Raw genomic sequence first — 17,359 nt, forward strand, 5'->3', positions numbered from 1 at the left:
GGCTACGGCGGCCGCCAGTATAGAAAATACCTAAATAAAAAATGAAGTAAAATAAAATAAGATCAGATGTAGAAATAGTAAAATAAGTAAGAAATTATAAAAATATAAAAAATAACAAAATATTACAAAAAAATTAAACAGAATGAAACTAGAATAAATAAGGAGTAAAATAAAAAAAACTGGCTAAATAAGTTAAGTAAAGTAAAACAAAATAGTGCAATTATAAAAAGTTCGGAAAATCAAATAGAATAAAATAGCAACAAATAAAAAATTAAATTAAATTAAGTAAAATAGAAAATTAGTAAAAAAAATAAAATAAAGTGAAATAGAAAATATAAAAAATAACTTCATATTAAAACAAAAATTAATAAGGAGTAAACTAATACAAACTAGATAAAATAAATGAACTAAAATAAAGAAAATAGAAAGCAAAATTTAAAAAAGTTCAGAAAATAAAGTAAAAGTTCAGAAAAAAAAAAATAAATGAAATAAAACTCAGTAGAATTAAATAAATATTTTTTGTAATAGCGTCGCCCCTTGGCAGGGGCAAATAAAAAATATTATTCAAATCAAAAGGAAAATAAAATAGATAAATAGCACAGTTGAAAAAGTAAAACTGAAATAATTTGCAATTTGAATAAATGAATGAAGCGGATAGTTAGAAAAACATACATACATATTTAGTATTCTAAGAAACTCAGCAGGTGCTGTTTTCGTGCTGATCGTAAATTGTCGCCTACAAAAAGCGAAACATGGAAACTATACATAATTTATTATATATCATTTGCGTTGGGGGAAAGTCGCGCTCACGCATAGAGATGCGTAGAAAGTTTGTGCGCATGCGCAGACGCCAACACCTCAGCCAGACACATTTTTAGCATTAAGCGTTTCAAAAAAATAAATGAAAAAAACAGCCTATATCGAACTTGAAATGGTTGCAGCATTGGTGCAGATGAAAAACTAAATCGGAATGCCATTGCTGCAAACGGTCTATAGTTAACGGCAAATAGTCATTGGCTACTGGTAAAAGGCATCTAAAAACAATGCCAGCAGTGTGGCAGTGCGTGTTGCGCGGCAATTAATCGCCATGTCGCAGACGATACACACACACGCATACACACAAATTGCTGACAACAAAAATGAAATGTACGAATCAATTTCCGCTGTCTGCGACAAACGCACACGCATCGCCACACAGCGGTGCGCCCAACAATAAAAACCAATATGTATGCACTTTAGAGTGTGCAGAAAAAGCGGTCTGATTGGCGGTCACACGGTCTAACTTGCTAAGCTCAAAGGCGGCTGGAGGCCGACGGGCTGACTAGCTCACCGAGGCATTGCTGCACTGGCTGATCCGGCGCGCCAGACACTCTGGCCGCCAGTGCTGCAAAAGGAAAACCACAACAACAACAACAACATGACACGCCGGCAGTATACATAGAAAACCGCTGTTCAATTTAAAGTTGCTCTTATTGTTGTATGGCTATTGATTTTGCTTTTACTGTTGTTGTTGCTGTTGCATGCTGCTTGTGTGCTGCAGCGCGTTGCCTACATATTTCTCATTGCGCGACGACTTGTTTTTATTGCTCGATTTTTGTGCGTGCAACAATGCTTGTTATTGCTATTGTTACTGTTGTTACACATCCTGCATGTTGCATGCATCATCATTTTACTGCACCATTTCTAAAAATGAAACCGTTGCAGATCTCTTTTTCGCGCTGTCGCCCGTTTGGTTGCGGCGCAAACGATTTGTGGCATGTACATGCGTTATGCGAGCAAAACAAAGCAAATAACAATAACAATGCAAATAAAAAGAAAAACAAAAACACAGCAATAACAGCAACATCCACAATATTATCACCAATGACAATGCGAATGCACGCGTTACAAGCAAGCGACACGTTACATTTCTGTCAATAGCAGCTACAACAGCTAGACAAATAAATATATTGATTTTGCGGCAAACACTTGCCACACTTGCAACACATGATGTGTAGCGCTGGCAATGCGTGCAACATGCAGTTAACTTGTTGCTGAACAATGGCTATATTTGTTTGTTTTTACTATAAATGCTGCCATTATCAAGCAACCTGCCACACTTGCCACGTTGGCTTTGGCTTTGTTGCAAGCTGAGCTGCACTTGCCAGTCTCGGGTGCAAGGTGTGAGGTTGTGGCAAATGCTTTCATGTTACGCTTACAAGCATGTAATGCTATTTAGTTGTTGTTTTAGGCACTTGACTTGCCGTGCTGTTGCTGCTGTTGTTGTTAATCTTGCTGTGGCTGTTGCACGGCTATAATTCTTTCAATGGATTGCATGTGTTGTTGCATGCTTGGCGTACAAATGCAATCTGTCATGTCGGCGCGAGGGACGCGCACGATAGAGATTCGACTTTTTATTAAATAACAACACAAGCAACAAAAGCAACAACAGCAAAGGAATTAAACATAAAGAACGAACGGGGCAATAAGAGCCAACAGAAATCAACTTGTAAATGACAAGTTGACCAAGAATGAGTGCAAATGCAAGGCAATAACAACAACAGCAACAACAAAAGTAATAACAACAGCAACCACAGTACAGCTGTTACAATGTCGAACCATGACAACTACAACAATTTCGCATGTCAAAGAAATATTATTAATGGCTTCAAAATGAAGTACGCATATGTCAAAGAACAACAACAACAATGGTGTCGCTAATGGAAATTAAACCGCAAAAACGACAAACAACTATAACTGCGAAGTCTACAACATGGCTTGTTAATAATGACAACTAGCAGAAAAATTTAAAAAAAAATCTAAATTAAATGATAAAAATGCAAAACAAAAGAAAATAGCTAAAAAAATATTGGCGCAAAGAACAACAGCAATAATAACCACTGAGAAGCATAGCGTGAAAAAATTCGACTTCAGCGACAAACTCGCAACAAGTGGGCGCGCTTGGCACTCTACACAACAGGCAACAGCCATGAAAGATTTATAATTTTTTGTTTTTGGTTTGTTTCTATAATTATTGTATTTCTTTGCAATAAAAAAGCAACAAGCAATAAAAGCTCCGGTGATAAGGGCGCAGGTGACAAACAGTGCAACAATAATAAAAGCAACAAGGAAGAGAGTTACAATACCATCAATATAAAAAATGTAGCATTAAACATAAGCAGGCCCATAACAACAATAAAAACATGAAAAAACACATGCGTATCACGCATGTATGCAATGATACAAAAAGCACAGCTCACTTTGCCTCTATATGCATATACGTGCAGCAACATTACATTTCTGTTTTGTGTTTTCATAAAACGTAGTAAATAATCATTAAATAAAAATTTACTCCACTGATATTGGTTTCTTAAAGCTCTGGTTGCACTCCACAGCGAAACAGTGAAATGAATGCCCTTAGTGCATGCTTCGAACAAGTCTTTGCTTCATTTAAAGTAGTACATTTTTATTCAAGTAATTTCCTGTTATTTTAATTACAAGTATTTACAGCCGAATGTGCTTGTGCGTGACTATCATTCGAGACCCATTGCCGGCATAAAAGATGCGTCTCTTAATAGCGGTCGCCTCTCGGCAAGGAATAACAAATCTCCGAGCGTATTTCTGTTATGAAAAATCTCCTCTAGGCTCCTTGTAGAAAGGCATCAAGACGCACACCACAAATAGGAGGAGGCACTTGGCCACACACTCAACAAATATGCACCAATTATATTATACAAATATTTTTCTTGATTGGCGCGACAACCAGTCGTTTCTTCCCGTTTAACCAGTGCCAGTAGGATACACCAAGTACAGCCGAGTCATGCTCCACCTGATATTGCAAATGCAGAGGAGGTATTCCTCTTCCTCTGCTATCACCAGCTGGTACCGCATCGAAAAGCTTCAGAGCCTGATCGTTTGTATCCATTCGAACGGTATGCCGAGCCAACGAAGCCACTAGACTATGTCTATGTTGTCGTAAAGCTCATACAGCTCATTGTTCCATCGCCTAGAAAAACTCGCCGTCGCACATATGAAAAAGGTCCAAAAACTTCCGCAGAATCTTTCTTTCAAATACTCTAAGGGACGCTTTATTGGGTGTTGTCCTTGTCCAAGGGGCATGCTGAGATCCTTAAAAAGTTTTTGTTTTATTATACACATACAACTATATATACATATGTATAAGTATGTACTTGAAAGACCGCAATCCAAAGCATTTTTCCTTTCACCTATTTTGATTTATTTGAAAGTCAAGTTTTCAAAAATTCATAATTTTACATTTTAGATTTTTTGCTATTCCTTGCGATACGCTTTATATAACCAGATCGGCGTTTTTAGAGCTTTTCAATTTTTCACACAAGTGTATATGTGCTGATGATGTACTTATTTATATATTGCAGCTGTATTGTAATTGGAATCAAATATATTTAATTTATTTCACGAAATATTAATTGGCAGGATATTAGAATATTCATTTCTTATTTTATGTGATACTTTTCAGTCGGTCCGTAGCTTAATTGAACAAGAACATATTATTAAATTACAAACAACCCGCATTCAACAAGATATATATAGATGGTTTCGATTTTATCTGCTTTGAACAGTGTCTGAAATGTCAACTGTTAAGGGGGGAAGCTGGTCTAGAATTTTGAAAAAATCGAAAAATTTTTTTTTTTCTTAAAAGGTGCTTTAGGGTCTTAGAAATAATATACCAAATGAGGGATGCCAGCAAAAATGTCTAAATGCCCAAATTTTTCATTCGACGGCAGTGCCTCGCAGGTATGCCCCGAACGCTATTTACAACTTTAAACGCGTTTTTCTCGAAATCACTTTTTTTAAACTGGCCGAAGACATAACTCGAACAAATCTTTACCGATTCTTACGAAATTTTGACAATACATTCGAAATACCTTTCTTCGGAGACGTACGTAGGATTTTTTATTTATATTACATAGTTTTTTTTTTAATCAACAATTTTATGTCGTTCTTTATAGTGAAAATTGTAACTTTTTGTTCAAACGTGCACCATTTCGCGAAAAAACAAAATATCGAAAAAATCCTACGTACGTCTCTTTCTGTTGTTATATAGAAACTAAAAAAATTTTATTTTTTGATCCAGGACAAAAATTAAGGAGTTTACGTCTTCGGCAATGGACCCACTAGAAAAAAAGGCGCCTTAGGAGAACTGCTGGACAGCGGCCATTTTGAAATTAATTCAGACGAAAAATTTTGTATTTGTACCATGAAAGCTATATTATTAAACCTATTTCACAGATTTTCGATTGATTCCTTTGTTGAGTCAAAATAAATTCATAAAATATGCCCATTTTTTGCGCTCTAGACCAGCTTCCCCCCTTAACACTTTACAATTCGTAATTTTAATCTTTTCAAAGGGGGTCCGTACATGCGCTGGGTTCACTAGACGAAAATGATCCATTACCGCTTATGAAAAGAAAATCTCTTCCTCTTATATCGGGTGTTTTTTCAAGATCTTGAGAACTAAAAATGATGATACAAAACGGAAATATGGTTGGAATATATTCTTTTTATTATAATCCGGTAGATGATTTCGTGGCATTTATTTTTTGAATAGAATATCCGGCTTATGTCCTCCGCGGATACGAGTTACATGGTCCATTCCATCACTCCAAATTTTGAAAACTTTTGCAATAAATCTGAATAATAAATCTAAATACGCCAAATCAGCAAACATGCGATGCAAACGACAGCTTTAACCATTTGGCTTCAATTCTTGGTTGTCTGATAAATACTAAATCAGAACTCCTTATGAATGTAAAAAATTTGACCTAATTTTTAATAAGTTTAATGAAAACGAAATTTCACAGTACAATAAAAGCTAACTGTAAATTTATATGAAGGAATAAAAAATATTTGTGTGACTGTCGAATTTACTTTGGAATTGAGTATTTGAATAACAAATTAAATGCTCAAAAGCTTTTGGTGAATAAAAACAGGAAATTTCCAAATCGGTTTTACAATAATCAGGTATGAGAGAGTTTCACAGCGTTGTGGAATGTGCCTTTATTACAAATATTTTTCTAACAATTTAAAATCTGCCTTCTTTAACGTTTTGAATAATTAATCAAATAACGAAGAATAAATCATTTACAGTAAGTGCTTCAGCTGCTAACTCCTACATTTATATAAAAGGATGATAGTGATGGTCTAGATGTGCACTAAAAGTATCATTTAAATTTTTTTTACATTTTCTTATTAATTGTTTTTTTTTTATTAAGTTATTTTAATTAATTTTATTTTATTTCGTTACTTTGTTTTATTTTACTTAATTTTATTCTAATTCAGATTCTTTCATTGATTACTAAATTTTATTTTAATTAAATTGATTCATTTTTATTTAGTTATTTAATTTTTATTTCAGTTTATTTTAATTTCTATTCATTTACTCATTTGGTGCTATTGTTTTTTTATATTTTTATTTTATACTATCTCGTTTTATTTTTATTATATCATATTTAATTTTTTGTTTATTCAATTTAACATATATTGTTCTTTTTTGTTTGTAATTATTTTTTATACTTTTTTTTTATTATACTTTTATTTTATTATACTTTTATTATATTTTTATTTTATTATACTTTTAATTGTGTTTTTTCCTGATGTTTTATCTTATCGTTTAACCATTTTATATTACTTTTATTTTATTTTTATTACTTTTTTTTTGGATAAATATTTTATTTAATTTAAAAAAAATTTGTATCTTTTTTAATTTCTACTAATATTTTTAATATTTTTTTACTCATGTTTTATAATATTTTTTATTTTATTTTGGAGTGTTTCATTTTTTATTTTTTTCTCATCTTATATTATCTTAATTTTGATGTGTTATATTTTTATGTCTTTATCTTTTTTATGTCTTTTTATTCTTTATTTTTTATTCTTATCATTTTAATTTATTTAATTTAATTAATTTATTCTATATTATTTTCTTAAATTTTATTTTAATTCAGTAAATCAGTGTTAATTTACTTATTTACTTAAGGTATTTAATTTTTATTTGGTTGGTTTAAGGGTGACCCCGCATCGGAGTGCCACATAGACCGCAAGTTGGGTCCGTTGTGTTGCCCTAGAGCTCATTATGCTATATGATTTCCCCACCTAACCGAGATTTTTATTGTAGATTTTGGTCAAAGATATTAATTCGTTTCAAGAATTTGATGAGAGGTTCGAGAGTACTGAAAGATTGTCAATTGTTGGAGAGCCTAGAAGAGCGAGTCGACTTCTGGCTAGACCGACACAACTGCACAGCAAATGTCTGTTCGATACTTCCTCATCTTCGTCCTCGCAGTATCTGCACAGGTCGTTTTGAGGAACCCCGAGCCGACGTGCGTGAGTGCCCAAAAGGCAGTGGCGGTGATAAGAGATATTATATGCCTTAGTTCGTGTTTCGAAAGACTTATAAGGTTTTTTGTCTGTTTCAGATTGTAGGATGGCCAGATTTGTCTGGTCGTAACGCAAGTAATTTTTATTTAGTCTTAAATTTTATTTTAATTCAGTAAATCAGTTTTAATTTACCTATTTACTTAAGGTACTTAATTTTTATTTAGTAGTCTTCTAATTTGTATTATTTTACTCAATCAATAATATTTAAATTTTAATTTTTTTACTCAATTAATAATATTTAATTTTTAATTTTTTTACTCAATTCATAATAATTAAATTTTAATTTTTTTATTGTGTTGTCTTTGTTTTATTTTATTTTATTCCTTTTTTTAATAGTAGAATTTATTTTTTAAACTTATTTTTATTTATATGTTTTTACTGATATTAAATTTAATTTTTTATTTTAGTATACTTTATTTCATGTTAACTCAATTTACGTAATTGTTTTCATTTTATCTTATATCTTATTTTATTTTTTATTTTGTGTTTTATATAAAATTTAATTTGTTCATTTTATGTTATTGTACTTAATTTTCCATTTAATTTTACTTTCATTTAGTTTTAATTTTTAATAGATTTTAATTGAGATATTTAATTTTATATTTTGTTTCATTTAAGTTTAGGCTATTTTACTCATTTATTGTTTTTTTGTTATGCGTTATCTTGTTTTATTTATGTTTTTTTTAATTTTATCTAACTAATTTTTATAACTTTCAAATTGAATAAATTTGTGTATGTAGCTTTATTTAGTTATTAAAATTTTTATTTTATCTTCCTTTTGGTATTAAATTTTTTATTTTGGCTCGTCTTATTTGGCTCTTTTTTATATAAATTGCATTGTATTAACATTTCTTGTTTCCTTAGTATATCTTTTTTATTTTTATTTTTTGTTTTTGTTACCTTTTATCACTTTTATGTTACTTTCTGATTTTTATTTAGTTACATTAATTTTATTTTTTTAATGATGTTTTATTTTATTTCATGTCATATTTTGTTTATTTTATTCAATTTGTTTTATTATTTTCTTTTATGTTAGCTTATTTAATTTTTTAATTTAAATTTTTTTATTATACTTTATATTATTATTATTTTTTCATTTTACTCTTTTTATTTGCTTTTGAATGTGATTTTCCTATTTTAAATAATTTTACAATCTGTGTTCACAATTTCGATATAATTTAACTGTTATTTATTTTATTTTCCTCTATCATTGCAGGGTCTGCCGCTACACATTCAAATCGACACATTCGAGGATCCGCGTGATGCTCAAGTCTTCCATCGAGGCTACTGCCAAATTAAGGTCTTCTGCGATAAGGTAAGTGCAGTTCTTATAATTCTATTACTTGATTGCCCTCGTATCGAACACCACCACATCCAAAGCACAGCAGAATATTATGCAGCTTGCAACAAGTGCTAATGTCTGCATCAGCAGGATTATACATAATATTTAATCACAGCTTCCATGCAAACGAAGCAACAACAAAAAAACTTCAGATGCTAGCGGACAGTGACTGGTGACTGGGGCTTGACACTCAGTGACAGTTTCGGTAGGCGTCAATCAATGCCAAGTGGCAGGTAACACAACGCATACGCACACACATATCCAACCATCTGCGCTGGCCAACGGTATGGCATAAAGGGTGCGTCGCGTCAGCTACACACACAGTCGCATATAAGTCCATAAAGATATTTACAGCTAGATATTCATACATCCGATTTGGCTGTCATTTCATCATCAGCGTCGCTCAAAAGGATTAAAAAATGCAATTTCGCATGCGCACTATGCGTACATACATATGTATGAGTGTGTAAATGAATGCAGAAAATTACCCCGTAAAGATTATAGCGCGTCTGTGGCTGTGTGCGCGAACGCGCTATGCAGTAATATGTGTTTACAAGTTTTTAATTAAAAATTTTGACAGCCGCAAATGTGAATGTCCGTGGCAAGTAGCCGTATGGCTGACACGCGTCTGTCGCACCTAACTGTATGCCGCTGTTGCAGCGAGTGCCTTTGGCTGGGAGTAGCTGTGACTTTTGATTTGATTGACATTCGGCAAGCACACTTGCACGCAGTCATACAATTAAAACTAAAAGTCTGTCACAATGCAAGAAAAATTAAAAATCAAGAAAACGAAAAAACGAAAAAATCAAGACATAAAAAAATGTGTTGCAAATATTATTGCGTAAGCGGTTAGTGACAGCTATGCAACTGCCCCAACCGCAATTCCTACACGCACTTCACGTTATTCTACATACACATCAGTGTGCCTCATTTCGTCTTCTTTTGCTTCACACTCCTCTGCATGCGATTGCGCCCCGCCGTTTCACTTTTGCGCTCGGCTCCGCCTACCCACACAGCTACACATATCAACGTCACTTCCTTTGCGTATAAAAGTTCGTTGCCAAAGTCTTGCGTTTCGTTACGGCCACACAACTGTTGCAACGGGCTATTGCATAACTGCATAAGCATTACGAGCGCGCGCTGCTTATTGTTGCAACTTGACAGCGGAATCTGTGTCGCCTTCACTTTTGCTGCCCTTTTTCGGTTGCATATAAATAAATCGTATAGATGAGTATATATTTCAATAAATGCACGAAAGGTGTATATAATATTATACTTATATATATGTATATATTTTTTATGTGCCTTTAAGTAGAGCACCACGCTCGCCTGCCCCTACCCCTTATCCGTCCAACCGTCCGTTCATGTGGTCCACCTTGCCGTGTCCATTCATGCCACACTGACGCGTAATGTCATTGAATCCATTGCGACATTGCGGTGTCGTTGCCGTTGCGGCTGCCGTTAAACCCTTTCGTGCTGCTGTTGTTGTTGTTGCTTTATTATCAATGTTATGGTTATTGGTGTAGTTGTTGTTCTGCTATGTGAAATTAATACGGCAATCAATGCAAAGCAATCCATTGGCGCGCATTTCGTTCCGCCTCGTGGCCGTTGAGTGTTGGCCGGTGCAACAGCCTACCTTTGCAGTGCGATCGAATGTTCGCCTACCTGATTTATTTCGTCCGCTTCATTTACAGATAAAGCAAAATAATGATAGTTAAGAAAAAATACAATATTGGTGTAAAGATTGCCTCCTGTCCTTCCCGTTTGATTGTCGTGGGGTTTTTGGGATTTTTTTCTCTCACGTAACAAGTGGGCGCTTAACGAAAGAAGCAGGTGTAGAGCGTTTGAGCCGAAAAGTAAAAAAAAAAAAACAAATGAAAAAAGTTACATTTTTGTATGTTATAAGCGCCACATACGTATGAGTGAACGTGTAGATAATACATACTTATTTCTGATCTTTTAAAAAGTTTATGTATGGAAATACAGGTCAGGTATTTGTAGCACTGTAAGAGTTATAGAAGCTTCGCCTTTGCTTGCTTAAGACGCGAACTTGCTCAGAATAAGGTAGAATATACCGGCTCAGATGTTACAAAAATCCTATTCAGGTCTCAGTTTCACCTATACTGCATTGTTTTAGCGTCACATGCGAAAAAAAGAACAAATCTCCACCTCGCCAAAATAACTGGCCGACATATAGACCAGTTCTTGCCCTAAAGATACGCTTAGGTGATTATGAGAACACACGCATATGTAGCAGCTACTGAGAGGCGTATCAAGATGTAAAGTCTCTTCTACTTTTAGTTTTATCAAATACGTAGAACCTTGTTCGCTGTGTCATTAGTGCATCATAGAGTATCGTGATGCAACATACGCTGACTTCCTAATGCGATATGCTCCATTGGAATTCACAATCCATTTTAGTTATGTTAGATGGCTGCCACAGAAGAAAGGCATTTGTCGGGATTTTTAAATGGGAAATCGTGCTTTGTCCATGATAAAATCTACGGCTATTACAGTTGGCCAGCATGTTGTGACATGTTTGTAATTGTTGTAACAGCGTAAGCATCCCCCATAAATATAAGAATTTGGATTATGCTTCTGGAGTGACAATTCTTGGTGGTATATGAATCCTGGTCCTTCTGGTAACGTAGAACCGACTGTCGTGGGAGCAGCCAGTGATGAGCAACATACTTCTTGTTCCGTGACCATTTTTAAGGCGCACACATTTCCCATTATCTTCGGAAAAGATATGCATTTCTTGCCATGAAAGTTTTATAAGTATTACAGATATGCATACACGCACACTTTCGAAACCTACTATCTTATTTTTATTTCAAAATGCTAATTTGCTTCGAATCCCTTCAAAGGAATTTCTCTCCCAAATTATATAAAAATGCACATACAAGTATAAATTTTCACATAGTTACATGCATGCGTGGGCATCCAATCATCCAGCAAAGCCATCAGTGTCCCCACGAAATATAATTTCAAACAAAAAAGCCGAAATATGTTGTAAAAGGGTCGACATTGATTGTCAGCAACAACGAAACCAAAAAGAAAATGAATACATTTTACAACAACTAAAACGTTAATAAAACAACAACACGTTTATTTGGTAGAAGCAAAGCTGCAAAACATAAATAAAAACATCGAACAGCATCGGAATGACCGAAATCGGCAAAAAAATAAAACGCTAAAGAACAAAAACGAAATTTAATAACAGCGACAAGTGTGACCTTAAAACTCTTATCGGCTTTTGTTCAGTACCCACTTATGCCCGTATACACATTTGCACAAGTCGACAGTATGTGGATCTACTTATTGTACATACCATACCAGCACACAAATGGAACTGAGTTTTCCCCCAATTCAGAGTCTCAAAAGCATCGCTGCCTGCAACGCCACTACGCTCCTACACACGTTTGTGTTGCACGTTGTGAGACCTTTTGATTCATTTAAAATTATTTTACTCTTATATTTTTGTTGCTTTTACATACTTTTTTTGAGTCTTTTTTATTGACTTGTAATGTGTTTCACTGTGGCTGTCCTTCAAAAATGTCCTGCCTGCCTGCTTGTTTGTAAGCAAAGTGTGTCGGCCCTTCACTTTTCGGCTCGATCGCTAAATGTGAAAACTTTATGTCAATATTTTTATTGTTTTAATTTGCCGTTGCGGCTAGCCAAATAACAGCAATGTTGGAGTAATAAAGCTTTTTGGACATTTGGCGCGTTTGTTTTTGTTTTTTGCTTGTTTTTAGAAACAGTCTTATTAATGTTTTTGTTTTTGGAACTCGACAATGTTTCAATAGTCACTAGCAATTTTAATTTTACACTGGAAAAAATGTATATATATATATACTTGATTTGAGATACGCTCATTGAAATGAAGCGATTGAAGATTAAAAATAAAAAAAAATTAAAATTTGAAATATGAAATATAAAATACGAAATATAAAATATAAAATATAAAATTTAAAATAAAAAATATAAAATATAAAATATAAAATATAAAATATAAAATATAAAATATAAAATATAAAATATAAAATATAAAATATAAAATATAAAATATAAAATATAAAATGTAAAATATTAAATATAAAATATTTTATCACCACCCTTGCTATTCTCCTGTTCACTCCCAACTAGGGAAGAATGGAAGACAAATCTTACCGAAATCGATGGCTCTCTGATTAAATATACAGATGGTTCAAAACAAGACGGCAAAGTGGGATTTGGAATCTTTTCCAATTCCCTTCACAGCAATCTATCATTTAGATTACCCGACTACTGTAGTGTATTCCAAGCGGAAGTATGCGCTATCTGGTATGCTGCGAAAACTCTCTTAGAAAATAGAATATCACTAGAGGATATCCGCTTTTTCACCGACAGTCAAGCGGCCGTTCGGGCACTCAGCTCCTCTTATACCCACTCAGATGTGGTTCGATCCTGTCTCTTATCTCTTAACGAGATAAGTGTTCAGAATTCTGTCCAAGTTATCTGGATACCGGGTCACAGTGGATTCGAAGGTAACTGCAAAGCTGATGAGCTCGCAAGAGCTGGAGCTGCGCAATCAAATGTTAGTAACTTACCCACAATCCACATTCCGCTCTCAACATGTAAAATGCTCATCGATCGAGAATTTCACAGCATTGCTGATCGGAGGTGGCGAGTGGAAACTACTTGCGTTACGACCAGACAAATCTGGCCATCCTGCAATCTGAAACAGACAAAAACCCTTATAAGTCTTTCGAAACACGAACTAAGGCATATAATATCTCTTATCACCGGCCACTGCCTTTTGGGCACTCACGCACGTCGGCTCGGGGTTCCTCAAAACGACATGTGCAGATACTGCGAGGACGAAGATGAGGAAGTATCGAGCAGACATTTGCTTTGCAGTTGTCCCGGTCTAGCCAGAAGTCGACTCGCTCTTCTAGGCTCTCCAACAATTGACAATCTTTCAGTACTCTCGGACCTGAAAGTCGAATCTCTCATCAAATTCTAGAAACGAATTAATATCTTTGACCAAAATCTACAATAAAAATCTCGGTTAGGTGGGGAAATCATTTAAAATAATGAGCTCTAGGGCAACACAACGGACCCAACTTGCGGTCTATGTGGCACTCCGATGCGGGGTCACCCTTAAACCAACCAACCAATATAAAATATAAAATATGAAATACAAAAATATCGTGTACCATTTTCAAAGAGAAGCTACCTATTAGGTCACCCTCTATTTTTTGCGCCTCACCGTGAAATTTTTAACATTTCGAGGTGCAGTTGTTTTCCGTTTCCTTACTTTTGTCTCATTGCCTGAACTCATTTGCATTGAAACCATTTGTATGCTGCGCTTTAAGCCTGTTTTCTTGTTTTTGTTTTTGTTTTTTTCGAACCAGGGAACGTTGTTGTATTTATAACGCGCTTTATTGCTTGTATTACTGCTGTTTAACTCGGCTTTATTATTGTAATAGTTGTTTGGTGTGATTTTGACTGCCTCTGCCTACAACCTGGCCACGTTCCTTCATTTGTGTCCGCAGCATCGTGGTTTTTACTCTTTATTTTTAATATTTTAGAGCAGCAACAAAAATTTGGCTCATTATTTTAACATTGTAGCCGAATATCAAAGCGCATTTCGGCACATTTTTGTGTACGGAAGTTTTTGGTATTTTTTCACTTATTACCCTGTCCTCCTCTTTTTGCCCTTTTGTTTTCTCCCTTTTGTTCGCGACTGCACCAGCTTTTATTGCTACTTGCAGCATATTATTATTACCAAAGTATGCAGCTACAAAGGTATCCTTATTTATTTCTTGTTGTTGTTGTTGTCATTATTATCGTTGTTGTTGTTCTGATTGCACCACAGTATGCCGCGGTTACGCCCTGTAATTGGGCGCTTATCGTGCTATCAATTATGCATACAGCCACTTTCATGCTAAGCATAAACATGCATATATGAGTGTGTGTGCTTGTGTTTGTGTATCAGCACATGAATGGCAATTGCCGGTGTTCAAACCATAATTGAGCGCTTTGGAGCGCGCAATCGCACCCTATTGATTGCAAGTGGTAAAGGTCGTGCAAGGGATCTGGATTTTCAGCACCGCAATGCAGCACTTGCCCTATGAATGTACACCAAAAAGCTTGCTGAAGCATATGAAATGATACATACAAGCGTATATGTGGGCATACATATTAACACTTGTGTGTGCTGTAATGTAAGAGCATTGGAAAACCAGGGTGGCAACGCATATATTTTTTATCTTTTGCTAGTTTATCATCAATTGATTTTTATTATATAATTGTGGTTTCTATTGTAATTCCCAAGCAAACTTCAAATATTTTTTTTTTGCGACTACATGCTGATGCGCTCATCCATAAGGATTTATCAGAGCAAGTAAAAAACGGGAATACGCAGTGTATCATGAGATTTATTTCCCCAAAGACAAAGCTAAGTTAGATTCAGGTGGGCGAGAGGAAGACTACTAGAAAGTGTACCAACTTGCTTTTTCCCATATAGGACTGGTTTCCGATGTATTTCTGCGTGCTGAACACGATTCAGTTTTTCAAAATTCCAGTGTTCAGTTTGATGACTTTAGCTCCACTTTTTGTTCTTGCGTCTGCCATATTGAAACCGCTACTTTGATTTTTGAAAAATTGATATTGGTTTCGTAAGCAGCGATTCCAAAAATCCCCCTGTAGAAAATTTTTTATGAACTTAAAAATAATTATTTGTATGAACTATGCAGGAAATACATTTAATATTAAACATGAATTCTAAATGTATTTCCTACGCAACTTCTTTACCCTTTCAGTTTCTTAGCCAAATTTATTTTATTTGCAAAAATCATACTATGTATTTGTTATCTTCTTCCACTTCTCACAAAATTCTATGCGCGGCCTCACAATCACCAGTCGCGTAGAATTTACACGCTACCACGCAGCACCAAGTGTGTGCCGCCAAATGTTAGGCGTTGCATGTGCGCCGCACAACATACGAGCTTTCGACTTAATATATGTTAGTCATCTGATCTATGCGGCGCACTATCCAACATCAATTCCACTTGTGTCAGCAATAAATTTCGGCACTTCTGCTACTTCACACAAATGCTACCCCACGAGCGCGCCGCCAGAAACCCGATCAGTGAAGTGACCCTGACAGTCGCCAACACTCAACTAGGCACGGCGCATAGCGGCTAATTTCACAATCGATATCACAACGCAGATATCAGTATCGGTAACAAGAGCAAAAATAATAGCACTGAACATGCAAGCAAAAAAAAAAACAAAAAAATAAGAAACAGACAGCAAAGCAGCGCCATAACGGCGTATGCGCTACTTAAGAGAATTTATGCCGCACGGCTTGCGCGTACTGCATCGCCGAGCCGCGCGCAATCCATCACTTGTGGAACGCATATATTAGAGGTGGCGCACAAGTGCCGACTCAATAGCATATCCGCCTGCTTAGCACGAAAGCAACTTCCTTTGAACCTCACACCCAAACTTAAGAGTGCGCGCATATGATCGATTTTCCCTTAATCTATCGAAAAATTTGCCGCATCGAATGTTCGCGTTACGCGGCATAGTCTGCGCGTCGTTTCACGCTTATCGTCGTATTTACCGCTTTATTAGCGATTCCTTTCGCAGCTAATATCATCAGCATTGCTATCTAATTTGCGTCGAAATGACGCTGCTGCCATTGCCACCACCAACGCCTCAGCCACCGCTGCTCCCATCGATATTGACAAAGTATAACCACCGTTAAGCCTCGCGCTCGACAATGCACTTATTCAAGTACGTATGTGTTTGTGTTTATCTACTTCACGCGCTTTACATGCAACACTTTGTGTGTTGGCTGAACAGTTACACGCCAGTTGCACTGCCGTTGCTGAGCACCGCCAATGGAGCGCATCAAAATCGAATTGAAATCTGCATGCAACACAGCCACAGCGCGTACAAAATGTTGTTGCGGCAATTTGATTGTTGTTTGTTGCTTTGTTATTTTTTGCATTGTTTGGTGCATGCAACATGCCTATTAACGTGTTGTGCATTTTGCTAACACACCAACAACAATTCCTGCTTATGCCGCTTAATCGCTATACAAGTACTAGGAAGCTGTAGCCGCGTCGCGCAGCTGTGCACATCTGGCCCCGAACCGAATGTTGGTTGTTTGCCGTTGCTCAACACACCCGCTGCGTTTGCTAATGCTGCACTATGTATGCGCGCGCGTGTGTGTGCTAAGATTCTTATAGTTGTTGCAGCATCTGTTGTGATAACTCTAATGCGAAATTGACATGTTGCCAGCAATTGAATGAATGGCAGACTGACGGACGAATAATCGGACGGACAATGGAATGGGTAGACAGGCCTTTACTTGGATGAATAAATGGATGTATGCATCAACACAACAAATGCACATAAACACATTTTTACATATGTGCATACTTATAGGTGATTGAAAAACCAACGTTTAGTTGGTTGTTTATATTTTTAAGTTGATTCCTGGTGCATATACATACGCTAGCCGCCAGCAGGAGGCAAACGAACGCGCACTAACTCAAATAGCTGCTAAGAATGAAAACGTAGCTAATGATGAATAGCACAGTTGGCTAAGAAGTGGAAATCGTA

General features: G+C 35.5%; 1 protein-coding gene across 1 annotated transcript in view; it reads left to right on the forward strand.

Moving 5' to 3' along the window:
* The window catches only part of LOC129244186 (protein grainyhead-like), a 226,443-nt gene that overhangs the window by 179,745 nt on the left and 29,339 nt on the right, over nucleotides 1-17,359 (forward strand). Inside the window, exon 11 of the mRNA XM_054881799.1 lies at nucleotides 8,615-8,713. Within this exon, the coding sequence (XP_054737774.1) occupies nucleotides 8,615-8,713 (99 nt within the window). The remainder of the gene's footprint in view (nucleotides 1-8,614; nucleotides 8,714-17,359) is intronic.

Source organism: Anastrepha obliqua, chromosome 4, assembly GCF_027943255.1.
Source record: "Anastrepha obliqua isolate idAnaObli1 chromosome 4, idAnaObli1_1.0, whole genome shotgun sequence".
NCBI classification, from domain to species: domain Eukaryota; kingdom Metazoa; phylum Arthropoda; class Insecta; order Diptera; family Tephritidae; genus Anastrepha; species Anastrepha obliqua.